The sequence below is a fragment of the Ornithodoros turicata genome, chromosome 4 (genome assembly GCF_037126465.1).
Source record: "Ornithodoros turicata isolate Travis chromosome 4, ASM3712646v1, whole genome shotgun sequence".
NCBI lineage: Eukaryota > Metazoa > Arthropoda > Arachnida > Ixodida > Argasidae > Ornithodoros > Ornithodoros turicata.
Window position 1 is genome coordinate 12,793,464 of NC_088204.1, and position 26,607 is coordinate 12,820,070.

General features: G+C 44.4%; 3 protein-coding genes and 1 long non-coding RNA gene across 5 annotated transcripts in view; 2 read left to right on the forward strand and 2 right to left on the reverse strand.

The window, feature by feature from the left end:
• Positions 1-9,828, reverse strand: LOC135391075 (uncharacterized). The gene is made up of 8 exons (XM_064621171.1): positions 8,787-9,828; positions 4,236-4,416; positions 1,954-2,066; positions 1,769-1,850; positions 1,591-1,650; positions 1,414-1,507; positions 1,158-1,290; positions 1-567 (listed from the first exon to the last, which is right to left on the reverse strand). Exons 1-8 carry the CDS (start codon positions 9,465-9,467, stop codon positions 427-429), a joined length of 1,485 nt encoding a protein of 494 aa, XP_064477241.1. The 5' UTR covers positions 9,468-9,828; the 3' UTR covers positions 1-426.
• On the forward strand, positions 6,082-16,324 carry LOC135391078 (uncharacterized). Its single transcript, XR_010421853.1, has 3 exons — positions 6,082-6,452; positions 15,643-15,765; positions 16,265-16,324. It is a non-coding gene; the product is annotated as an uncharacterized LOC135391078 (long non-coding RNA).
• LOC135391076 (BRISC and BRCA1-A complex member 1-like) overlaps positions 11,651-26,607 on the reverse strand; it is an 18,392-nt gene continuing 3,435 nt past the window's right edge. Inside the window, exons 1-9 of one of the 2 annotated variants that reach the window (XM_064621172.1) lie at positions 20,364-20,737; positions 19,896-19,954; positions 19,696-19,816; positions 19,113-19,194; positions 19,021-19,045; positions 17,034-17,157; positions 15,648-15,734; positions 14,713-14,951; positions 11,651-13,823 (exon numbers count right to left, since the gene is read on the reverse strand). In XM_064621172.1, coding sequence (XP_064477242.1) covers positions 14,769-14,951; positions 15,648-15,734; positions 17,034-17,157; positions 19,021-19,045; positions 19,113-19,194; positions 19,696-19,816; positions 19,896-19,954; positions 20,364-20,705 — 1,023 coding nt within the window. In that variant the 5' untranslated portion in view covers positions 20,706-20,737 and the 3' untranslated portion in view covers positions 11,651-13,823; positions 14,713-14,768. Of the gene's footprint in view, positions 13,824-14,712; positions 14,952-15,647; positions 15,735-17,033; positions 17,158-19,020; positions 19,046-19,112; positions 19,195-19,695; positions 19,817-19,895; positions 19,955-20,363; positions 20,738-26,607 lie in introns of those variants that run through there. The other variant, XM_064621173.1, reaches the window with a different exon arrangement.
• LOC135391069 (membralin-like) overlaps positions 20,889-26,607 on the forward strand; it is a 73,552-nt gene continuing 67,833 nt past the window's right edge. The window contains exon 1 of the mRNA XM_064621163.1: positions 20,889-21,142. The gene's annotated coding sequence lies outside the window, so the exon portion shown is untranslated. The remainder of the gene's footprint in view (positions 21,143-26,607) is intronic.

Here is a 26,607-nt window from a genome sequence, read left to right on the forward strand (position 1 = left end):
TTGAGCACAAAAACGCGCAGTGTTCCCCCTCTCACACTTTATTACTTTTCTCACACGCTGTGGCATATTCCAGCCCACGGAATTTGACAATCTCAAACTGGAGTCGTCACATCCCAGTAGACCCGCATTTGGCACACATTTCAAAACTTATCTCAAAGATACAACAAAAATGACAAGAATGAAAGCAGAAACACTGGGCACAGAATAATGCAACGAAGATAATGTAGAAAATGGCAACATGCCACAACGTTTTTCACATCTGCGGAGCAACGTGACACAACGGTCTCTTGAAACAGTCCATAACCTTGAGCTATTTTGAACAATTCAAAGTCGACACTTTGAAACCTACAGTGCAACCACGCTACGTCTCATTTGAGGTTGCATGGCTTCCGTGAGCAGTATCTGTAGACCTATGTGTAGCGGGACTCAATACAAGTGCCCGTTTGGAAGGCCAGTCTGTAGCCTCTTGATGTGGTTGTAAATCTTGAGCGCTGGTCCTAACTTGATCGACAGCCCCATCAAGACGTCGCTACGCTTCATGAGCAGGAGGGACCGTCCATCAATTTCCTGAAATAGTAACATCCTTTGTCACGTTTTCGACTTTCAAGTTGCTAGTTAGCTTACAAACTGAAAACAAATTGGCATTAGTCATGCTTAAAAGTGGGACTCCAAATAAATCATGCCAATTTTGTACCACACCAACTCATGGCCAAAAAAAAAAAAAAGTGAAGCTTTCTTTGTTGGAGAGGTCCTCGAGGTTTTGGGCGAAGAGTTTACTTTGGTCACTTTAAATTTCAGTTTATTAATTTATTTTATCGGCTAATTTGTCAATTAAGGAAAAGTGAAACTAAGTGTCAGACACATAAACGGTCGGAAAGACGTAAATTCTACATCAGAAAAAGTTTGATTCGTACTGCTTCCAAGCGACCTGAAAGTGAGACTAGGCCTTCCAAACGACACTAGGAAATGTGTACCTCGTTTTTACCTCATATGAACCTCATTCGACCAGCCATTATGAGGTAACTATACCGCCGACGTATTAACTATAAAGTGGGAATGACTGTACAGACCATCGCACAAAATAACATAGCTTGAGAAGCTCTTTTGGGGGGGGCCATCCCATTTTGTCTCTAAACTGAAGTACAGATTTTACAAACCTGATCTTTAAATGCGTTTGCTTGCTCAGGAAACCCAACATGAACCAAGAACCTCTCAACTTCTGTGATGGACCAATCTTTAGCATCGGGAACACAGTCGGGATACTGGTCGAGTGCACTAAAATACAGAGACCTGAAAATATTCGAGAATGTAGGGAGCCTCTTAGTTTGGCTTTCAAAGCGCAAAGTAACTGTAACCTGAAGATTATCTGAGCACACACACAAAAAAAGATAAGACAAGCTTCATAATACGTACAGTTCAGCATTACGCTCCGCTTCGGATGCTTTGAGCTCTTCTTCAGGTACAGGAGAATCACATGGTGTGGGAAGCCCCGCAGCAGGGTCGACATCTGAAGGGATAAGAAACAAGAATGCGTCGTCATGAGCAACATAGATCGTGCTTGTAGACAAGAACCCACGCTGTTGCCCGTACCTGTTTTTGGCTTAGTCTTCCTCTCCGTAATCTCACAGCATTGCTTGCACAGCCATTTCCCTGTAAATTCGTAACATTCTTAGCTGATTAGAAGCAATCCCAACTCCACTCTATCACACGCCTATCGAGACTCCGTGGCCGACAAAAATAAAAATAAAAATTACGCGTATTATCGTACCTAGAGGCTTTTGAGCAACCTTGGGCCTATGGCAGTTCATGTGGTATCCCTTGTCGCAGGCATCACAGACAAGAACCTCCTCCTAGTAACAGTAAAATGCAAATATATTGTACATATAGCTCAATGAGACGGTTCAACACCGCTACAAACAGAAAGAAGAAAAAAACGCTCTCCACAGCCCTTACCGAATCATTATTGCCGCCGCAGAATATGCACATCTTGCAGTCGACACACTGCCACGACGACAGGCGAGCAGCTGCGGCCACCTCTGGAGTATAGTTCATACAAGACGGATGTGCTGCAAGACAATATACAGTATTTGCACTTATAACTCTGTTACACTCACAATGCTAAAGAGGTATATAAGTAGGAAGCGACTTTTGGGGTTAAATGCCTTTCTCAGATCCGGGGGGTAAAAATCGGGCGCTATTTTTAAATCTGTAATTCGGGGAGGAATCGGACGATAATTGTGCCTTCGGGTGTTATCAGGCGTTTTTGTTTCTCCTCTTGTCTATTATGTCGCTTCCTAATCTCTCTTCTTCTTTTTTCCTTTTTTTTGCGGGATCGTGACCTTCCAGCGGTAATCCCCGAAGGCACAGACAGTGTTGACACACGTGGGTGTATTGCTGGGAATGTATAAGTGACCCATTCTTACATGTGTTACACGTGGCGACCTTTGTTCGTCTTCAGTGGAAACGTGTCACTTGAGGATTTCATGGTGACTGGAATTCGGGGAGAAATCGGGTTTAACCCGAATTGGTCGGAGGTCAGTTCGGGGGGGAATAACCGGGCGGAATCGGGTCTAACCCGAAAAAGTCACTCCCTATATATAAGTGATAACTGAGGCCCCGAGTTTTCTGCGATTATGCGAAATTTTGCGGAATCCGGAATTGATCACTCAATGCTTCGTTTGGCACGGAATTTCGCGGAATCCCTTATTTTGCTCAAAATTTCACGGAGTTTTGCACGAAATTATGCGAAAATCCGATTGGGTCGAAGGACGTAATTTCCGTGATGTGGACAGTTACAGCAGCAGCGTGAAGTGCAGCGCCTCAGGAGAAGTATTGCATGCTCATGCAAAAGAGCGTCAGATAAAAGCGCTCCCAACTGCTCCGAGGTACAGCTGGCCCTTCGACACCAATTGGGTTTTGGAACGGAACGAGGGTGCTTGCTCCGAATTTAGTGTCTGTTGCGATCAAGTACTTGTCAATTCCTATAAACTCTGTAGGTGCTGAAAGATCTTTCAGCAGGTATAAAGTGATTGTAGGTGACAGATGGCATTCGTTGTCAGAGGAGAACGCAAGATGTCATATAATGCTGAGCCACAACAGTGCTTTGAATCTGTAAGCTTACAAAATATTTTTAGTTAGATCAAATTCGAAATTCCGTGGCGCTGACTTGTAAATTCTGTGATTTTCCACAGCCAGGATGTGGCCGTTTTTAGTTCCCACATTATCCAAGAAATGGCCACATCCTGGCCGCGGAAAATCGCAGAATTTACGAGTCAGCGCCGCGGAATTTCGAATTTGCCTCAGCAGAAAACCAGGGGCTTTAGTGATAACACACAACTCTGGTATTGTGTGTACAATACATAAGGTTCTGAATAACAGCATGTTTGATTTAAATTTGGGATCAAATATGAAACGCTGTAGTGTTCAAATTTCGAATAGAGCAAATCTATCATTCAAATAGTCTATATTCAAATCGTTCCAAAGCTGGAGTCTGAAAATGCCACAAGAGATGGTATACAGGAAAGCTTGTCCTGCTTTGTACGAAAGATCTGTGTGCACATATCACACGTATGAACTGCATGCGACATTCATGTCTGAAATTGACAGCTTGCAGTTCATCCTGTCTGAAATCTCCAGGCATTGCAAGATTGTCTCCTCTGACTAGTAGACTCCTACACCATACTGCCCACCCTGAAACACAATGATGGTACAGCTCCTTCAGGGGCGGCCAAGCCTGTGGTGTTTGTAATTTTTTCCAGCCCTGTAGCACTGCAACCATAGTCCATGTTGTTTGACTAATTAATGAAAAATTGTAGATGGAAAGATCGCATTGCTTCCCAAGTTGCAATCAACATTTTTGCACCATTCTGCAAAGTAATATTTTTTCGTCTTTGTATAGTAACTCAGCAACATTCCTACTCACATAACATCACTGACATACTTAACCCACGTTACCATTCCACACACAAACACACACTGTCAGGTTAAGAAAGTTCCTGAAGCTGCCCCAAGAATTACGTTCCAACTATACTACATTAGGGGACGCTTGCTTGTTTGAATACTATAGTATACTGGATACATGAAAAAGGTTATAGGACCACAAAGTGTAACACTGTGAATGTCTCGTGGTGCCACCTAGGTACCAAATAGGTGGGTCGAGGTGAACTCCATTGAAGTGGGGGATTGGGAAGGTTAGTTTATGATAAGAATATATATGTAAACATGTATGTATATACCTTTTGCAGTGCAGTCTCTGCAAATCAAGAGGGCTTCAGATTCCCCACTTGAATTTGCTGCTCCAGAAAGGCCGCAAATGAAGCAGAGGGGCTCGTCGTCACCGTCGTACGACTCCGTAGTGTCCATGGTTGGACTGTCCAAGTTTTCCACAAAATCCGGGCCATGAGTCTTCTTGATCCTCTGTGGAAAGTGACAGAAGCGTGTAAAAGCATGCACTTAATTCTTTTTTAATTTGTCTAATAGGTAGTAGCCATTAAAAGGACCGTGCAATAATCCTAGACACTCCCAAAATATAAGCCAGTGATTGATGTGCAGATAGCATTGCAGATTTGTTCATTTTTATTTGCACCATGTGAGCAACGTCCTCAAACGTGCCTTTTAATGATGCAACTTAAAGCATGTTCCAAATGCTGACCTTGTTAGTCAGTCAGGTGCAACTTATTTATTTACAGTACATAGACAGCAAACAACGAACGGCAAAACAGTGCCTCAAATGTGTAAGTTAGGACCACTTGTCTCCAAAGGTGAAAGGAAAGAAAACCTGGATGGAGATAAGCAACGAGAATTGGAATTTTGCAGCTTCACATTTTATGACTTCACTGACTGTTTCCCTACGACTTAAGCAATCCCACATTATCTCTAGCCACCAAACCTATCCACATAACAGGCCTTAATACTGCTAGCAGCAACACTTGTATGTGCACACCAGTATTTCCGAAGGCCCGATCTGATCGGGAAAGGGATGCTTTCCAGGGAACACAGATGGCACTGCCCCACGTCTCAGATATCTACGACGGCCGCTGTTTTTGAAATCGCACGGCTTGAAATGGAGACAGCAGACGACAGAAGCAGAGGACGCTCCCTGAGGTTGGAAGTTTCTGCACGAAACTGCTTCGAGCCACTTCAGTCTCGTCCTCGGCTCTGTGGGGAACTCGTGAAAGCTAATGCCCGGCGTGTTCCTTCCCTTAGATGAACGGCAGAAGGGAACACAGCAAAATGCCATGACACTGAAATGGAGCAGGTTTTGCACCTGTGGTCAAGGTTTCAATGTTGTTTTTTGCAGTGCACATATTATATTTCAAAATGCCATATAAAGGACGAAAAAACGAGAGATTAATGTTGTGTTCTAGCTTTGCCCTTCTTTCACTAAGTATTCAAGGAACATAGCTATCAAAATGATACTTTAAATTATTCTCCAGCTGCAGAATTACTCTAAACACGGATTTATCCAGACACCCCTCCCCCATAATATTTGTCGACTTCACTTTCTTTCCTACCGGCAACGATCATAAAGATGTTAAAACGTAATAATGACCCCCCCCCCCCTCCCTTTCCCCTTGCTTGCAGGATAAACTACAGACCCCAAACTAACTAAAACACAGAAAAAGTTAAACGTCATGGCTATTTACAGTATCTTCATGTATCAAATTGCGGTTTGGAACACACATTATCTGTGCTAATCTTATCTTTGTCGATCTGTGGACATTCCTATCGTCTGTTCGCGCGTTCTCGTTGAGAAACGTGACTGCTGTTCGATATCGCGTAAAGCAGATAAGTTCAAATACCAACGGGACCGATAATCCGAAATCAATTCAATGACCAACTGCGGTACCATGTACTAGCCACTGTCATAACGCTTAATATACGGTGATAATAACACTTTTGGACTCTAACTGAAGAGTAAGATGAGTTCAATTGGTGGTTCGCCGCGTGGTAGAATCACAAGACAGCACACAAAAGCACTAGTTGTTAGTTGTAACAAGGTAAATGGCTGTAATGCAAGTGTTGTTGCTGCTCCCCAGCTGTTGTGCCCCGAGCGCTTTACGCGCCCCCGCGCGTTAGTCTGTCGCACTCTTCACACACCACACTGGCGGCACCTTTGAAAATCGGAAGAGGTGGCGAAGGCGTGGTTTCGCCGTTTTGTATCTTTGGTACCTTTGTAACGCCTCGAAAATGGTGTCAGTTATGCAAAAGTGTCACGTATAATGGAGCTAACAAGAACGTGAATTCATTGCCTGTCAGGCGAAGAAATACGCGTTTTTCGTGTCGCGCACGATCAACATTTTTTTCACGCAGAGGACGATTTGCTTCATCGAAGATGTCAGGCTCACGTCGCAGATTATATGGTCAAGGAGTGACATGGAATGGACAGGATGGAAGTGTCAAGGATGAAAAGTAGGAATACACTGCACGGCACCATATCAGGATTACACCAAGTATGTTATTCAGCCTTTACATGAAATTATTCAGCATGCTCACTATATAACCTTAATGGTGACAAACAGCTAGCGCTCGCAGGTCAATTTATCCAATAATTCAGCCTGAAATTCTCTCACGACAAAGGATAACGAGGACGTAGACATGAAGAAGAAAGAAAACGCGTAGCCGCAAGCATACTTATTTTACCGTAGAGCATACACACCCAACATACCTGACACAAAAGAAAAAGCCAGTAGATGAGAATGCCCCCCCCCCCCTTTCCTGCGAACTCTGCAAAATGAACTCCCGCAAAATCCCTGAGCAAAGATAGACCCGGAGAAATGCATGCGATCTCGCGGCAGCGTTGTATGTCAGCACCGGATGTTTCTTATTTACAATTTTTAATATGTCTGCTAGGGTAGGTTGGGGTAGAATAAGTTTCACCGCGCGGCCGCTTGCGACTCGCTCGGCAACTGTCATCCGCTCTATAGTTCCGCGTGAAATGATTGCGTCACTTTTTTCAATGGACGATGTTGGCAGCAGAGTACGTGCATAGAGATCTCTCTCTGTCACTATCGCTTCGCACATGCCACTGGGCAGATAAGAATGCTCCGAAGATCACTCTGCTATCCCCCCGGCTGCCAAAAGCCACCATAACTGGCTTGTCAACGTACGTGCGTGTACTTTCTAAGAAGTCCCAAACAATGGGTAAAGCCGCGTAAGTAAATTGGACCTGTCTGTGGGAAGATGTAGAAGCACCCCCCACTACGTTCCAGCACAGCTGAACGTTTCTCACATAAAAACACTACCCTGTTCCTATGGGAGTGAAGGTTATACCCCGACCTTCCCAACGCGTTATTGAGCGCTTTTGCTTTGGTACCTTCAGCTTGCGGGAAATGTACCTAACGTGTACCGTGACAAGAACGGAAATTATTAAAACACACCACTTGAGCAGCAGGATTTTTGGGGTTTGTCATAGTCATTACGTGGGATTTCTGTGGATCAGGAAGCTTAGCGCCAAGGGCGAATTTGACAGCTGATTGACTGACACGCAACAGAACGACAACAACATTTGAAAACACCTTCCGTATTGTCATAGTGCTAAGGGTATTTTTCAAAATCACGGGATTATCGCTATATACAAGCTTCATGACTACAGATTGTCTCTTACGTACCGAAGAGCAATTAAAGAAAATATCCAGGTGTTCTTGTCGTCATACCAGCTACTACCATCAATACATTACTATCCTCTTCGTCCTGGCCGCAGCTGGGTTATGCTTCCAATTCGTACGAATTATGGCAAACATTTGCACTACCTCGACTCTTAAACGGCACCGAGAAAAAAAAAAAAAAATGTCTTCATCGCAGGAAGAAAAGGATATCTTAGAATACTTCCTGGGCACACAGTTCATTACCAAGATTGCTGACGTTTTTGTTTTCAAAGTTATGGTATTTGTTGTGTGCCTTTGTGCTTCTGGACGTGTGTCCACATGTTTCTTTGAAGTTGTTTTTTATTTTTTCTATTTTTCTTTCGACACCGTACTGCTGTTGGTGAGACGAGCCTTGTCAAGCTTCTTTCTGAAGCTTTTTGAGCGCACCCTTTTACTTTTTTTTTTAATGAATAAACACAACAACGTTGAATGTATTGTGGGACCCCTTGCACATTATCCGTAATTACTGGTCAGCCTTCCTTGAAACCAGACTACACCATGTGCACTGACAGGCAGATGGTAGGGATTAACGACCATGGCATTCATTGCAGTTGACCTAGAAAAATAGTGTGGCATGACGAATGGCACCAGCGTCAGCGCTCCCAAAATTTCTGGTGACGAGATGACAATTCACTGACGTCGTGTTGAGTAGCGGGCTAGGGGTATAAGGGGTCAGGATGCCCTGACCCCCCGACCTCCTCAATTTCTGCCGTTAGTGCATATGTAGTACGACGCTGTACCATACCGGACACCCTCCCACACACATTTGTATTTTTTATTGCGAGTGTACACTCGAGGTCATCGCCAGGGCACCTCGAAATTCCAAGCATTTAAGTAACACGCATTGGAACGAATGCACGCCAATATGGATTCGCTTACCAATGCGCACACGGGCAGCGGAAAGGATGGAGAGAGAAATATAATAAATAAAAGGCGCCTGGCCATGAGGGTTCATCAGCCCATCAGTACGTGCCGATGTTTTTCTTCTTTTTTTTAGCAGACGGCACGTAGCAAAACCAAAAGCTCTAGCTCTATCAGCCCGCGTTTTGAGCAGAAATAAGCAACAAAGTTGAGTTGCACCGCCACGTAGTTACTGATCATGCTAAAAACTAATAATAAGAGGAAGACGAAAAAAATTACCTTCCGCTGACTGAGTGGCCGTATCCGCTTGCTTGGGCTAAAAGCATGCTTGGCCGCAGATTCCACAATGACAGCATTGCCGTCCGGTTCGTGCACCACGGTGTCGGACTTGACATCAGTTGACGGCGGCGACGCGTCTGTCGCAGGTGGGCTCGCATCTTCGGTCACTGCAAACCTCCCGCCCGGCAGACGGACGAGGTTTCCCGCCGTGACCTCGTTGCTCAGCGCCAAGTCAAGTGCACCCCGAGTGAGGCGAAAAGTAGGGTCTTTACGTTGCAAAAATGCTTCGATCTCTTGCGGCAACACACCGGCCGTTGCACGGTCCTGCTCTGCGCGGCACATATCCCGAACCGCGTCGCCGATCATCCGGGTTACTTTCAGCGTGGTAGCTACCGTTGTCGGCGGCTCGATCGGAACAGACTTGTTGAAACGAACCCATTTTGCAGCGTTGCGGTAACTGGTGTTGCCTTTGTAGTCCACTTTGATTACGATCTCCGCTTCGACGAGCTTGTCTAGTTCACACTGGACCTCCGCTTTGCCCAGGCCATGCCGCCGGTGGAGCATGTGACAAATGCGATCCAAGTCAGGCCGCGCCTTGCGCTTGCGAAGTTGGTCGATGGTATCCAGTATGACATCCTTGTGCTTGTAGTCGGGCATGCCGGCCTGCTGCTGCGGATTCATGGTGCTACCAAATTGTGCTGCACAGTTCAGCCTGTGCGAGCGGAGCAAAAAATTTTGCGGAGCGGACAAGGGAGTTTACTCGAGAACTACTACAACGCCAATCGCGCATGCGCAGAGCGCACGGCGCGGTGTGCACTGGGAAGGATTGACGCGCAATCGCCGCACAATTTGCGCTCCGTACCGCAATTTTCTTCGCGGGGTGAACGAAAAGTTTTACGATTATCATGCGCCGATTCGTCGGTGTCGATGAGCTTGTCCACACGTTCCAAACTGTGAACGAAGACTAAATACGATGCGTACTTTGAGCAAAACGGTCGCCTGTTCGATTCCGCTAGACACGGCGGAGCGGGTGTTCAGAAGAAAAGGCAGAGGCGGCCGCGAGCGCAGCGTCTGGTTGGGCGATTTCGCGCCCTCTCTGTATTTTTTTTACTTTTTTTATGTTGGCATATTTTTTTGCTCTCGCGCTATGTGCGCAGATACTGCCTTTATTGTACTTCGCTGTCACCCAAGGTTGATACTATAGGGATCGAAATTATGCTCTGGTTGTTGGCGAGCGGCACTTGCAGTTGAAAAGAAATAAAATGGACACCGTCGCAGCGATGTGCGGAACTTGAAATGGCGGCCAACTTGTGCGTTGTTTGCGGGCAGTGCGGGGATGATTCACGCCTGAAAATAAAATAAAATAAACGGCTCGTAATATATATAACGATGCAATGGCTGTATCCCCAACTGGTTTCTTTCGAAGGCTGTTGATCCTTCATAATGCGAAGTCAATAAATTTTATATGGTACGCGCCTCGCGACATACATTAGGCTTCGCGCTCGTTGCGCGGGCCTGTAAATTCCGATAGTTTCGCAGATGAAATGAGATATCTGAGCGTTTCTACTCTGTGAACTTGGCAGGTTCCAAACGTCATGGCGTATAGTCTCTAAGATGCCACATTCAGTCGAATGAAGCGGCAAGGTCAAGGTGGCTTATATATACCGCAAAATTGAATGCGCTTTATTAAATTGTTGCGTGCGTCCAGAAGTCGCTAGAGGCAGGACTCAAAACTATTAGCAGGTGGTCGCCTTCCCGCATTCAAATTCGTAAATAACAGCGTGATAAATTGCACGTACTAATTACTTACCAAGGTCAGCGTCGGTTCTGGCGCATTTTGCAGTGCAAAAGGACAATGCCAGTATATATTATATAAGTCGCATACAGCGATCTTCCCAGGATCTTCATTTTACGAGGGAATTTCGAAGGGGTGTGTGCCACCTGTGTCAGGCTACTGCCATGTGTTTCCAATGTATTCTGATCAGATTTCTATTTTTTTCCCCCTTGGGGGGAAAATTCCTGGTCACAATGGCCCTAAAAGATCTAGCAAAAGATCAGCCTGTAGAAACCTAAAAAAGAGCGACTTGGCTAAAGCGCTTCAAATTTGCTTCTATATTGCTTAAGTACATTTCAAAGTGGCGTGCAGCGTCCCAAGTTGGATTAATGCATTGAAATTTAGTTCCTAGAGGTTCGTAGTAATGTAAAAGTTTTAGTGCAGTGTACATCACTGACCTCCCAAACAAATGAAGAGATGAAGTCTTTATAAGCATTGTAGCTGCAGCCAGCAATCATACCTTGATGCCGACTTGCATGAAATCTGATAAACAGAGGTAGAATGACAAAAAACGTCTGATTAGGACACACCATTTCGTATATTGAATGGAAGGTTGTGTTTATGCGGAGCTCAACCACGTATCAAAAGACACCATCTTCCGTACATTAGATGCAACTACAAGGTCTTAACACATACAATAAATGTGTGTTGGCTCCACCAAGAGCCGGTATTAGCAGCATACAAATTAGGAACAAGTTGTCGAATCACAGTGCAGCTCTTTCACGCCATTGAACGCATCTGCATTACTGTGGTATTTGAAATGGCTCTGCAATATCCAAATTACAGTATTTGCGAGGCCAACTACACTGCTACATGGTTTTGCAGCATAGGGGCTACGGCTTGTCCATAGTAATTGAATTTTTAACCACTGCTAACAAGTAACGCTAACGTTATATTGTACATGAAAGACGGATGCATCTGTTTCATCTACAAAAGAATTAGGAGAAAATGACACTCGAAAATACCTCCACGGAATATGCAAGCGGGCATAAGCTAGGGCATGCTAGTGCCCAAATAAAAGAAAAATAAGTGCGTCAATGAAATATTTGCTTTTATTACAACACATATTGAGAAGAACTATAATATTACATTTGTACAAACATCACCCTCAATATTCAACCATACAATATACAAAAAGGGTTTGTTTTCAACAAGCTTGTCCAAATGACAATGTAATGCAACGAGTAGTAACGTCAAGCTTTCCTGGAAAGCAGAGGTATCGAGGTACGCTTGTCATGGCCAAAATATGCAAGTTTACACTGTGAAAGTATCAAGTTGTATCTAATTATATCTGTCGCATACGGGCAACTCTGAGGAAAGTGGGACTAGTTCAGCACCAAAAAGATTGTGTCACGGAAAGACTTCAATGGGGGGCAAAAACCGAAGGGAAAAGATTAAATCAACTAAATGTCCTGCAGGGATGATTGAAGCAAAATATCACATACATTCATACAACCACAGCTGTTCAGGCTTCACGCTGCTGCTTGCGCAGCATTAATGCAGCATTTTAAAAGTTCCCTGTTTTACCAATACCAAGGCTGACAAGAGGGTACACGCTGCAGTTTACAAAATCCTGAGATGTCTGGATGATTCATAATAATATTTTCCTTCCTCATGACTAGAGGCAGGCTTTCTTGGACATTTCCCACATCTCAATGGTATTTCGATACACGAGGACTACGAACCTACTTTCTACGTTGAACGTATTATTGTAAAACCCCTGAAATTTTGCAGGTTACATCAACATTCGCTAACGCAACACAACTCGCAAACATTAAGGGTTTTAGAGTCTTAAGTCTTATGCTGTAACTGTCGACACACCTTCCAAGTTGTCCAGAATATAATTCTGTATTTCAGTGCCCCTGTTAAGTGCCCCTGTTAAGTGCCCAAGCACAGCCACACTGCGATTATCTCTCCTACATTAAAGTGGCTCCTGCCGTTAGTGTGCACCAGCTAAAGCAAATATTCATAGAGGTGCTGCAACTCATAATATGGTACAAAACACGCAAGCACATCTTTTCTGTCGTTGCAAAATGTAATCAGAACTTTACTGAAGCTGCTCACGCGTTAGTAGGTTTTGACACAAATATGGCGGACGTTGAAAAAGCCAAGACGACGACGGCGAGATTTGATTCAAATTGGTTCGAAACTGAAAAAATGGTGTGGTTCACCGCATTGCAATTAGTCGATGCATACTGTGGCAGCTAAGAAGACAATGAAACAAGTACTTTATAACAACAACAGGTACGTTATAACATTGGGCGTGGTTAGCTTTGCAGCGTCAAGCGAATGCCGTGTGGGCTGCATTTTCCCCCAAGCATGTTGTTTTGCGGAACTCGGCTGCTTGCACCACGCGCACAGTTGTTGCTGCTTTAAACAAAATGAAATTCTGGAAAGCTCTGCCCTGGAAACCTTGCCTCTACCCACGAGTAGCACAAATCATTTTACTGGTTAGAATCTCAAGTACTACAGTTAGGTGCGAAACTAACAGTTCTATTTTACTAATCATCGTGCCAGAGAGGCCAGTTCCCTTGTGCGTTCCTTCCACAGTGAGATGCATCCAGTTTAGTAGAATCTTTGGTGTCGGGTAAAGATTATTTTTCTATCGAACATGTTTGCTGCATTAAGCTCTTCAATGCAAAATTAAGCGTAGTGCCTCTAATGCGTGAAATACAAAGGCTTATAAAAAAAGGGGCAAGCCTTTATGTATTCTATGGTCATGTCAAACAGTGCTGCATGAGGTTGGGTTTCACATGACAGTAACAGCAAAAACAAACTTTGGACATTATAAAACTCATATATCATGTTGCAAATTGCAATATTTACACTGAAAACAAAAAATCAACTCAGCTAAGGTTTAAGTACTGGCAAGATTATGCACTCATCCACCTTTCAAGGTACATACTGGCATGATGCACTGTCAAAATGTCCTTTGCCACCACGCTAATTTTTTTTTCCATAACACCAAGCAAAAACTTCTTAAGCATGGAAAAATAGCTCGATGCGGGCTGCTGTAGTAGGTGGACGGATAAAACACAAATTTGCCTTACGTTCAACTTACGTGACTGTAAAAAAACCTAAGCTGAGCAAGTAAAGTTTCACTCGCATCAATATCCTCGTGTCTTGCTTACTTGTCATCTTCCCTCTTCATTGCAGACTTGCACACATCACTTTGGCTCTAGTTTGTCCATATGCTTTGGTACCTGTTGTACAAAATAAAGGCTCAATTTGAGCTCCAGAAGGTGATTTTATAGTTACAGACAAACAGGAGTGTCGGTAATGGTACCTATTCGGGTGAATTTAGTCTTCTACGTTTTAAACGGGTGTTCATATTCACTCTGCATGGTAACAGAGCTGAAAGCGAGTCTGTCTCGGACGAAGCGTACAGATGAAAAATGGGGTGTCGGGACCCTCGGAGCGAAAGTATAGTAAAAGAGAACTGCGGCGCCGGCTGAGTTTCCTATAGACCCAATGGCTTAATTTTCTGATATAGTAAACAGACAAATTCCAGACTACCTCTCATAGTAAAGAATGGACACCCAGATTGTGGGTTTGGTACGTCGGATCCCGCCATCTTGTCATGTCGCCGACTCTGGGGATGTTGCTTGACGCTTGTGTATTTTTTATTTTTGTAACGCTGTACTCAGCCGGAAAAGGAACGGCCAATAGCGTCCATCCGCTTAATGTCAGGCGGAAGCGGGTAGCGGCATTCTTGTACGCCCATCACGTTTCCTAGTTTTCGATTTGGCGACGTGATGTGTGTTTTGTTTTTGTGTTGAGAGAAATCTCTCAATGACTTGTCTTGCTCCATTTATGACTCTTCTAAAACTACAGAAGATATACTAAAATTCCCAGCCAGTTTACAATAAAGAGGTTCTACTGCAACAATAATTAAAAAATATTACTTGGGGAAAACATGACATTTGACATTCCACCGCTAGGACTGACGCAGGTACAGAACTTGCGCCAAACATGTTACATTTTTAACTAAAAAAGTATGTTATGAGTAAATATGGTATGTCCCATTCCCGCTTCTCTCTCCATTATGGTGCACAAAGAAATTCACTACAATATGAGACCTCTCCCACCAACCTTCTCTTTCCTTCTGCAGTTAACAAGAAAAAAAGAAAAAAGTGGGGCTTCCTCCTTCAGCTCGGTGACGCGGAGTTTGAGCTATCAACCTTGTAGTGAGCCAGGTGCTGATGAGGCCGTTGCAGCGGATGAGACAAAAGTTTTGCCATGCAGTTGTGAAGTTTGGTGGCATTGCGGGACACCTCAAAAACGTACGATGCCAGTTGCTCATCTAAGTCTATGAAAGAGTCAAAAATTTCCTGCAAAAAAAATTTAAAAAATAAAAATAAAAATCAATGGGCTCGTGTGCGTCCATGCAAGGTGAAGGTGCTTCAATGAATACTATCCACAAACAATGATTGAGTACCGTTCCCTTCAATATGTTTTGAGCGCACTAAAGATAGTTTCTAGCCATCTTTGCACGAGTTATGATTAGAGTCTGAAGTGTGCGGGAAATATTTTTTCCAAATACGGGGGGTAAAAACCGGGTAAACCAACATGTGCTCTAAATTCATGCCAATTCGGGTGAAAAAACTTCCAGTATGATAAATTCGGGGAGAAATTGGGTTCAGTTACTCAAACTAACTGTACTGGTTTGGTACAAATGGTGATGTAACTGCATTTCTTGCCAAATAAGTTAGTGTGCACTCCTACAGACGTCTCAGTGAGGGCAATTTGCCGGGCAAAAATCGGGTTTAACCCTAAAGAGGCAATCAATTCGGGGTGCAAATTCGGGGAAGAATCGGGTTAAACCCTAAAACTTCAGGATCTAGTTATGGTAATGATAACTGTACCAGCTGCATGGCTCTAAGCAACGTGAAAGAATAAGGACATATTCAACAACGACTGTCGACATTCCATATCCAAGTGTGAAAGCGAGAGAGTGATTGCTTCTCAATTACTTGTGTGCGGTAGTACTGCATTTATATATCTTTTTTTTTTCACTTTCAGCTTACCTGACACCGGTTGTTCTCAGACACAGGCTCGTGAATGTAGAGTATGTCCAGGAAGAAATACTGTGACTGCATCTTCAACTTCAACGTCTGAAAATATTTTGACAAGGAGGATAAATATGTGAGTAAAAAGACCTCCTACATCATTGTATATTTAGGGCCTGACTTTTTCGGGTTATATTTTCCAGCAACATGGGTTGGGGGGTGGGGGTAAATAGTATTGGGTTATATTTTGCTCCAATAATTTGGGTGTAATCTGATTGAACTGAACCTGATCCAACCCAGTTCTGGTTGCATCGGATTGAATCAGGTGTAAATCTTCAGTTCAATCGGCAACTTCAGTTCATAAAGTACCAATATTTAGTCCCTGCATCTGAAAGGCAGCAGGGTCTATGTTTTGACAGCCTGTATGAGCATATTTATGCACTTACAACACAGCTTCCAAAGTTCTGTGTTAGTTGTGATGACATGGTATCCCCCTGGTTCAGCGATTTTCGGGGAAATATCTGGTTAAATCCTGTTTTTCCGGATTTGAATCGGGCGTAATCGGGTATAGCCCTAAAAAGTCAGGCCCTATATATAACGAGCCTAACCAGAGAACAAACACTCTCATTTGTCAGAGAAACAACTGAATCTGGGAACAAAAGCAACTACTGAGTGTAATCTCACATAGTAAAGATACGCAGAGCTCCCCCGTGTACGGTGAGAATGAGCGTAAGTAAATTTTGAGAAAATTTTTGTTCGCATTCTATAACATCCCAAGAAAGCATTAAATTTGCACTTTGTGCCCCCAACATAACTTTACACTTGAAATCCACACCAAAGATTCATCCTCTTCACCAGAGGAATGTCACCTTCTCACATTTTGTCTCGAGCTACTACGTTCATGCTGTGAAGCATGACATGCAGCAGCTACGTCAGATGATGGCTCGAAGGCAGCAGCAAAAGCAAGTGCCATGACATTGCTTTGACTGAACTGCCTCTAAATCTCTTAGTGTTCTTAATGCATTACAAAGGTATCTTTTCAAGTCATGTCCTAGTGCTTGCAGCATTAGCAGCATTGCATTTCTATTTTTGCTTTCAATCCTAGATCAGGATTTACAAAATCCTGGTCAACAAAGTCAACAAAAAGTCAACAAAAGTCAACAAAAAGTCAACTTACACGGCCTATGCATACTGAGCACTGAGTAGCAGTAGAGAAGAAAAAAAAAAAAGACATAACACGTGAAACCATTTCCGCATTGCCCATGTTCTGGTCATGCACTAATCCTCAATGAATGACAATTACAATTTCCCAGTGTTGTTTGCCAGAGCTTTTAAGCTGGATGAAAGGCACAGCAGTTTTCGAGCAAATAAAAGCCCGTTCAAAGTATATGGGAGCCACTTTACCTCAATGCTGCTGTGCACGACCGGCACCGTGTTGGAACGGCCGTAGATCAGTATGGTCCTCACCAAAAATGGAGGAACCGGCGTGTCGCACTTTTTCATCTCGGGGAACACAGTGTTTTCGGAACTGAAAATGATGAATGAAACCTTGAGGTCAGTCAAGCCATCCCTCCCAACAAACAACAGTCCATGTCATCTGTATAATTCAGGATGGCCAACAATTCTGCCCTCTTAACGTGTACTTGTAGTGATGTCATAGTCTCTCTCTCTTCTCCTCGTCCTTACTGGTCAAGAGTAATTTTTCGGTTCGTTTTATTTCTATACCGTTATTTCGTATGATAATGATAGACGTTTATGCTTTGCAAGAGTAATAGAATAGTCGTAGCGAGATAGTACCAAAACTGGCACCATGTCACAGCAGGCAACCCGATGACAGAGATTTGCACTGTCCCTGTGAAGTTTCACAAGTGAGGAATGAACAGCTTCTCCCAAATTCCTTAAATGCATGTGTTGCAGTGCAACGGGCCTCCAATGCTAATGCACGTAATTCTCTAAGGCAACCTGATTTTGTTCTGCAAAATGCGAGAGCATATCGCAGCCACTGCAAGATTAAATGCTGATGATGGGATGTCAGCATCTACTTTAGGTTTTATAATATCGACTCAGTGACGTTGGTCTGCGCATTCTCTATGGATGCTCTATCCCTGTGCAACGTTAAATGGGACTTGAAAATGTGTGGATATTTGCTGGCAGTGAGAGTGCAAGCACGAGGAAAAGAAGGAACACTCAAAAGAGACCCAATGCTAATTGCAGCCAAAGCTTTGCTAAAGCCCACTGTTTCTTAAACCAGGTTAAGTTCCTGGTATGTCTCTGTATCGATACAGAGGATAGTTCTCCACAAGAGCTACACAGGCAGTCCTTTAATAAAACTGATATGCTATTATTACTAGCAACACCAGACGGGTCATATCATTTCCTCCTCAGCGTTGTGTATATTTATTAAAAAGGCGAGCATTATAATTATTCGGACTGTGCGAATAGTGATTTTCAAGCTCGAATCGAATACGAGTAGAATATTGAAATCTACCGAATCGAATTCAAATATAATTTCAAATCGAATACGGATACAGATCGAATAATCCAGTCAACGAAAAACACAAACATTATATTTTTAATTAAAAAAATGAAGCACGCAAGTTCCTTGTGAACAGGCATTACCTGCTTCCGTGCAGAAACAACCTACTCTGGTGACAATTTGTGACCATGTTGGTGCAAACTGAAAGCAATTCAAGCAACCTGAAGTCGCTGGTACGGAAATATTTATTTCAGCCACTGTTTTCACAGGAGTGGGCACTTCTCTGGCCAACTTGTACGCCACAAAGTGAGAGGATTGCAGTGGTAATTCCAAGTGCTGTTCAACTAGCTGACATTCAATGTGCATTAGAATACGGCGGGGCGGTTCGACAGAAGAAAGACTGACACTGTATGTACTCGTGCATAAGATTTCATGCAACATGGAGGGGGTATGTTCAATACACGGGGGGAAAGTTGGAACCCAACAATTGAGGCACTCCCGTTTTATTCTAAGATACCCCCCATTACTCTCTCCGGTATTGCATGTCGCTACCATCCCTCATAGTCATGATTCTCCCACATGAAATAGTCCTCTGTTTCATCAAAAATGGAGGAAATGCTCCTCGCTGTCCGTTGGATTCGTCGTTCATCACAATGGTGCCAGGCGCTCCTTCTTGTTGATAAATGGCAGTGGAGTGTGCAATGCGAGCGGTCCGATACGGTCCAGCCATACCAGCATTTTGGTATGGTACCTTATTTGAACGCGATATTCGAAAAATGTACAGAATATTTTCGAATATCGCTATTCAATTCGATAACCGAATCGAATATCGAACTATTCAATCCGATATTCGAAAATTTTGAGTATTCACACAGCCCTAATAATTATGTAGAGTTTGTTATTTGGTATACTCACATGACGCTGAAGAGTGACGTCAAGTCTGAGTAAATGTTAAGAAAACGACTGCAAATGGCACACATCAGAACAAACTGAACTGAAAAGGATACCGCAAGTTTCACACTCCTTTGTCTCATGCAAGTCTTCTAAGAAGTTGCAGATCTCCTTTGGATCACTTGTGAAGTTCTTTATCTATACAGTTGAGATCGAAACAAAGAAATTGAAACTTTATCTTATCAACTGAACACACTGCTTGTTAGCTTTAACCCCATTCATGGAATGGCTAGTGTCGCATTCGTCTCAGGGTTGTAGGATTACTGTGTATTCACTTGAGCGACATTTCACAGAATATTCGAGCGCAAGATGCACAAAATATCCTGGCTTTCTGTTGCCACATGAGCGCAAGTACTCAACGTCTTATCTTTTCACGCTCTCCTAATCATTGGGAATAAGCTGCAACTCAGCCACAAGATAGCAGCATTGCAGACAACTGGGCTGATGGTGTCGTTTGCTAGTGGCCCAGTGCACAGTACGCCTCTCCCAATATTCTGCCACCGTGTGAAAGCTCAACATAAGATGTGATGGAATTTCTGTCCTGCGCACATTTTTTTGCTTTTACTAGATTACTTCATGTTTGTGTGTGTGTTGAAACCCTCGCAAAAGTGTGGACCTTAGAACAGAGAGAAGACTCACCCACAGAGGTTGCTCATGGAAAACAACCAGAGCAAACTCGTGTCGTTTGTCAATCTTGTGCTTGTTATGGACGAATAACTCGACTACCCTCTTAACAAGAAACAGTGGAGAGTGCTTGGACCTGGAAACATTGACGACATCCATGTTTGACATACATCGTAACCGCACAAAGAATTAAAAGACAAACTGATATGGCTTACCCATCAGAAAAAGTGAAAGGAATATCTTCCATCTCCGAGCAGAGGTCGATACACACAACCTGCAGAAAATGAAAAGTATTCACAGGGTACGAACGACTCTCAACCATAAGTCAGCAAATTCATTCATGATGGCCTTCACAGACATCATTCACCATCACATCACGGAGAATGATGCGATGTTGAATGATGGTTTATGACGTGACGTGTTGTTGAATGAATAGGTACGATGTGACGTTCAAGTTGATGTTGAATGACGAGTTACGACCATTTCTGACGCTGAATTCCAATCACTGGTTATGAAGCTGAAGTACGACGATGAGTTTTGAAGCTTACGTCGAATGATGAGTTGTGATGTTGATGTGAGTAAGGCCTACCATTGTGTGATGTTGAATGAATTTCTAGAAAAGTGCCACCTATGCTCTCAACCGAAGCCAAACGAACGCCAATGGGATCGGCGAGAAGACTTACAATTTTTTCGGGACAGTTGACTTGAGGCGTCGATCTCGATACACACACGTTCTCGCTTTCGAACGACAGTTCCTTCGTAATCCTAGAATCCTGTACTACCCCGTCAGTGTCCTTCTCAGTGACGGGGTCTAAATCGTACTTCACATTATCCCACATCAGGTTGGGACTCGATAACTCGCTGTCCTCATCACTGTCGTCGTGACGAGGACTAACCTTCTTCACAATGCGAACCATTTCCGTATCTCTCGTCACATCACAACTTTCAGGTTGCGTTTCATCCTTTGAATTTATCGGGAAGCTGTCCGCACCAGAAATACTAAAACTTTTGCTGGGAGCCGCCATCTTGACGGCTGTGTGTGTGTGCTACGCAGAAAATAAAAAAAGTTATTTTATAACATTAAAGTATATTGTTACTAGAATATATTTATTAGGAAAATATATTTTATCATCTCTTTTTTGTGTGATTAGCTTTTTGTGTGTATAACAGTGACCGCATTTTAGAATAATTATTCTGCGGTTCTCCAATGTGACCTCCTCGCCTGCTCGCTGGCCGTCATCAGCTCCATTGAAATTTCTCGTCGGTGTTCATTTGTACGCTGTGCTGTGTGGGGTCGGAAGTTGTTACGAGGACCAGTCGGCTCGCTGCCGTATGTGACCTAGAATTTGACGGAGTTGTGTGCCGAAAGGCTTGAAGGAGAAGGATAATCTTTTACGTAACACCGCGCACTGGATATATTGTTCCATAACGTAGGATATCGCTGGCGCCTTCCTCGGCAAAGGTTAGACGCTCTTCTTCTCTATTCATAACGGTATTACGAACCGACAAAGTGTATTATCTTTCCGTGCATTCGACTTGCGGCTTCGGCGATGGGCTTGGCCGCGGCCGGGCTGGTGGTGCTATCATGTTACGTTGTAGCATTTACCCGTTCGTGCTCGGTTCGCATGATCGCTTGAAACGTGGCCACATGACTACAGTTTAATCCCTCTTTCGTTTCGCGCAGCTCGTACAGGCCACTGTTATGATTTGGTTCCGGGGGTTTTGATCGTGCGCCGTAAGCCAACATCGATGAGCAGTAACTGTAAAATGCAATGTATCACTCTTTGATGAAGCCCGGTGTATATCGATTACAGGAAAGCTCTAGAGAAAAATTGCAAGAGAAACTATTGGGCGTCCGATTACCCTGCGGAGAGAGATGCCTTGCCGCTGTGCTAGGCGTCGGCAATAGAAGAGCAACCCATTGACAATTCATGTCCTCAAACAATGACAATATCGCACAAAGTGGCATAACGCACTGGTCCTTCAACATAATTTGTACCGCTACATTTTCCCTTTGCACGAAAGTGCACAGTGCGTAGATTTGATTGATTTGCTACCTCTACGCGAGACGAGCACCTTAGTTGGTACAATGTAGAAACTTGCGTGCCCGTAGATAAGCGTGAATCCTCAGAGCCGTCTGTTTACTCGCGGTAAACAGTCTTGCAGTACTTGGGTGGCTCTTTGCCAGCGCTCCCAAAGCAACCATCCCGCTGCGGATTGTGATGTGCAGGCGTGGTGGACATTTTGCAACCTCCCCCAGCCGTGCGTAGCCATGGGAAGTTACACATGTAGAACCAGGAAAGGCCGCGTCCTTGAATCGTTCCACCTGACAGTCGTTTTGTTTGCTTGTGGAGCGGCAGAACATGCGAAGATCTGAAGTGATCGTTTCGGTGAACGGGTTCGACACCCCCTAGACGCAAAGAGCATGGGCTTCCGCGCGCTTGTGAGTGATGAGTCTTTCGTGCTAGACGAGACGAGAAATTAGTGAGAGAAAAGAGAATATGGCAAGCATTTCAGGAGAATCCAAAGCAAGCAGTGATGGTTAGCAATGGCTTGATTTACCTTTTTTTTATTTTTTTCATGTGCATTCATTCGTGCAGACGTTGCAAATGCGGCTTTGTAACTTTTCTGCGTTCAGACAATGGAAACTCGAAGCTTCCATTTTTCTATAAAAATTCTTCCACATCACATGGTCGCAGTGGTGCAGGAAAGCCATTAGAGTTGGTCCATGAATGTGTGTCCGATTATGATGGCCAAGTAAATCAATAAAAATAATAACGATTGTAAGGATGCCGTCCATAGATAGACCCGGTGTCGGGAAAGTTATTATTTCCGCGCATGTGCAACATAATACCAACCATGTGATGACATTAGAGATTCATGAGTGCCAAAAAAAAAAAAAAGGTTAGCTACCATTTCGAGGCGACAAATTCTAGCTGTTCTCTCACGATTGTTGCTGATTGTGTACTAAAGTGTTGATCGCCCCCCTACATGTGACAACAACCTTGGTCAACAATCGCCCTCCCATTGTGACTGACAATGGACCAGCTGACTCTGGAGCCTACCGCTTTTGCGGAGCGATTACCGCTACCTACCGCTGGAGCGATTGCGTAGTGTGCTGTTTAGTTGATCGGAACAAATCGTAGCATCTCTGACTGGCAATCAGAGGGCGTGGGGTCGAATCCCACTGCTTGCACCTTTTCTCCAACTTGCCATCATTCAACTCAGTTGTCCGTGTGTTGACACGTTCTGCATTCTCCGGAATACTCCTGCGGAAGATGCGCAAAACGTCATAGCTTTCTGCTGTCATGTGAGCGTGCGCACAGCGTCATGTCTTTTCGTGCACTTCGAACCGTAGGGCAACACTGCTGTGGGGGATGTCCTGCAGCTATAAGTTACTTATTCCGTAGCAGAAGACCGGAAAAGATGCGGACGGTGTCGTCTGCTAAGTACAGAGTGCCTGTGTGTCCACATGCGCGACATTCCTCAGAATATTCTAGCGGAAGATGCGTAACACGTCATAGCTTTTTGCGGGAGCGCTCAGCGTCATGTCTTTTCGTGCACTTCTAACCATAGGGAATATCCTGCGGCTCAGCCACAATACATTCCTAGCAGAAGACAGGAGGCCAATTGTGTCGTCTGCTATGAGTGCAGTACTCTATTTCGGTACTCTATTTCTCGCAGTACTCGCGTACTGCACGTAACATCATCGCGCAGTACTCGCGGTACTCTATTTCGGATATTTCGGTACATTCTCGTACCGCACGAATGCTCAGCATGACACGCGGCGGAACTTTTGCCCCGTGAGCAGATTTTTTTTCTCAATTTTTTCTCCATTAGAATATTCCACGGGGATCTCGTTCGTATAAATACGTGGATACTCTGTAAGACGAATTTTCCCGTTTTGTCGAGGAAAAGATCGTCCAATGCAAATATCGAAGTGAGTCCAGTCTTGAACATCACCCTGTCATTCTAACCTCGCCTCCACGTCTGCAAAAGGTGGCTGCGCCCGCATGCGTAATGTTCCCAACACTGATACCCTGCGACAGCGAGCAAATTCTCTTGTGGCAGACGCCGGAAATGTTGTGGATCTTCTGGGTGAAACGCGTCAGCCCTTTTTTGACTTCGCAAAAAGCAAAAGACGCTAACGTCCGGTGTTTTGCGAGATTAGCAGACGACATCCAGCTGGTCGCTTGTCGTCTGTTACGCAACACTTGCTGAGATTGAGGTTGCGCGCCTCTACGCTTTTTTTTTCTCTCTCTCTCTCTCTTTCTCGTGGCGTTTGCTCGTTAGGTTTTGAGACAGGTGTTTCGTCATTTGTTTGGTAGGCGAAAGTGGGTTAGAAGAACAGAACAGGCGATTCATTTTCTCTGTGTGTGTGCGGTGCGAGCATGGCAGGCCGCTTTCGAACAGACGACCACATTGATCTCGTTTTGCTTTGTGTTGGTCCCTCACTGCGCGTTGTCTCCCAGTTTCACCCGGATGACTTCAGCACAATGAAAGTTCGGGCTTTTGACATGATGGCTAATGGAACGTTAAGTACTAGTGTGATCGTACTATCTTAAAGTAACGCCGGTGTATGTGCTGACCTGGCTCGCAGACATCTCCCCTCCAACATTTTTCAATCCTGTATTCCAAAGTGCGCAGAACACAGTATTAGATGTGCGAGACTGGGAGGTGGCATGGGTTCGGATCCCGGCTGTGCTGTCTGAGGTTTTCCCTGGAATTTCCGGTGAACTTTGCAGGCGAATGTCGGCAAACTTCCCCGTGAAGTCGGCCCAGGTCGCGCATCAAGTTCCCTGTCCCCCCTCTCCTTCCTGCTATCCTATCTCCATCTGTCCACGTCTGTATGCAACCCATGGCCACAGTTGCTTCGCGCCGCTAACACGGAATTAAAAACAAACCATTAGATGTCGTCTACGGTGCCTATATGGATAATCACTGACGTAAGTGCAAAGCACTCAGAACAGATAGTTTATAAGGGAGGCAAATATATAACGAGGTTTATAAAGGAAGCAATCGGATTGTTAAAAAAAATCGTCATCATCAGTTCAAACCAATCTACACTCTCAGAATGAAAAAAAAGAGCAATTTTAGTCCTTGTGAGGTCTAAATGCACTGCCACAAAGATTACTCCCATTTTCTTTATTTATTTTTTTACTCCCTTTAGGGAGTAAATGCACGGGGTGGGGGGGATAAATTAATGCCAGGGAGTGGGGACTGCATTTCACGCTTTGTCCTACGAGTCTCGTGTACACAATTCATGTGCATGAATGAAAGTACCTTGCATTAATTAAACCGTCAACCGTGATATGTCGAGTGATATAAAATCTTGCGACATGCATAGAGCACAATTTCGCTGGGTGGATAATTGCTTAGTTATATAGCCTTATTCCGCCAAGTTCACAAAGAGCACATATTTACGTAGAATGTTGCATTCAGGATACAGTGTGCGAAGTTCTATATATATTGCAGTCCTGGGGAGTAAATTTTGGGGTTAGGGGACTAAAATCGGGAGTAATTGCAGTCTAGGGGTCTAAAAGCTGCAGTTACTCAACTTACTTACTTACTTACTATTTCTTTTTTTTTTAGAGTGTACAGCAATTCGTGGTGTGGGACGGTTCCGGTCGTTTGGCGACGAATTTGCAGTCATTAACTTTCGTTGCCTGTCTCAATGGACGATTTCTGACAAAGCCAATGTGCATGCCCAGCCCTTGCGTTCGCCATCTTTGAGTGGAAAGCAGCGGCATCCTCCTCCTGCTTCTTCTTCTTCAAAAGTGGCCCATAACTCACTGGCTCATTGGTATCGTTGCACTGCTCGCGTATTCTTAAGCGCATTCTTTTCACTTGCACTGGACTGCACTACCTTAGACTCCACGCAAGACGGGTTTTCGGGAGCTGCACTTTCCAGCTGAATGGAACTTTATTAGTAATGCCTCTCTCTTCATCAGGAAAGTGCAGCACGTAAATAACCCAGTTCAGATCTGGTGCAGGAGGTGCAAGCGAAAAGAATGCACCTCTTGTTGCCCCGTGCCATACGAAACTACTACTCCTCCTTCACCGCACGGCATGAACGTCGCCATTTTTGGAAGGAAAACACGGGTACTTTGGCCTTTCGCCGCTAGGGGCGACTTGAATATGGTAATGGTCCATTACGTTTATACCACTGTCTCACGCATGCCGCGCGTGCAAAAGACAACTGCGCGTGGAGCATGTTGTTAATGTGGGACAAAATACGTTTCAAGGTCGAGTGCGGTCATCTTCCGCCAACAAGCGGAAGGAGGAGCCGGTTGGATAACTGCAGCCCTTGCTGTATCTCTCTCTCTTTTTCTTTTTTTTTCTTTTTTCGCTATGTCTTTGTTCTGCGTTACGGCTTTGCGGAAAAACTTGCGTGGCAAGAAATTCCGAACTAAATCTCATGTCTTCAGATCCCTATCGAATTCGTCATTGCAATGTGTGTGTGACTGTGTACAGGTTGGGACAAAAGTTTACGGAACACGCGAGCGGCGTACCTTCTCTTCGGTGCGACACCCTAGCGGCTGGCGGAAGCGGGTGAGTTCACTGCTTCGGAGGGGTGGAAGGGTACGCTGTTAGCGACACACAGTGGCAGTTCTGGTGCCGCTTGAGTGTGTCTGGAAGTGGAAGCTACAGCTGTGTGTCGCTAATAGCGCACCCTTCCACCCCTCCGAAACAGTGAACTCACCCGCTTCCGGCGGCCGCTAGGGTGTCGCACCTAAGAAGAAGTACGCCGCTCGCGTGTTCCGTAAACTTTTGTCCTAACCTGTACCATGCAATCCATGTGTTATTTGTGTACGGAACGGGGAAGTACTACAAAATTATTTTCTAAGTTTGAGAAATATTACGTCATGTGCTGGCCCAATCTACCAAGCGTCTGGCAACATTGCTCCTCGAAACTCGATTTCCGTC

Bases quoted from the DNA above. Each gene is read 5' to 3' on its own strand.
- LOC135391075 (XM_064621171.1), bottom strand. From the start codon at position 9,467: ATGAATCCGCAGCAGCAGGCCGGCATGCCCGACTACAAGCACAAGGAT. The intron at 4,417-8,786 runs GTAATTTTTTTC...CACTTTCCACAG, and splicing joins GGCCACTCAGTCAGCGGAAG to AGGATCAAGAAGACTCATGG. The intron at 2,067-4,235 runs GTATATACATAC...ATTGTCTTGCAG, and splicing joins CAGAGACTGCACTGCAAAAG to CACATCCGTCTTGTATGAAC.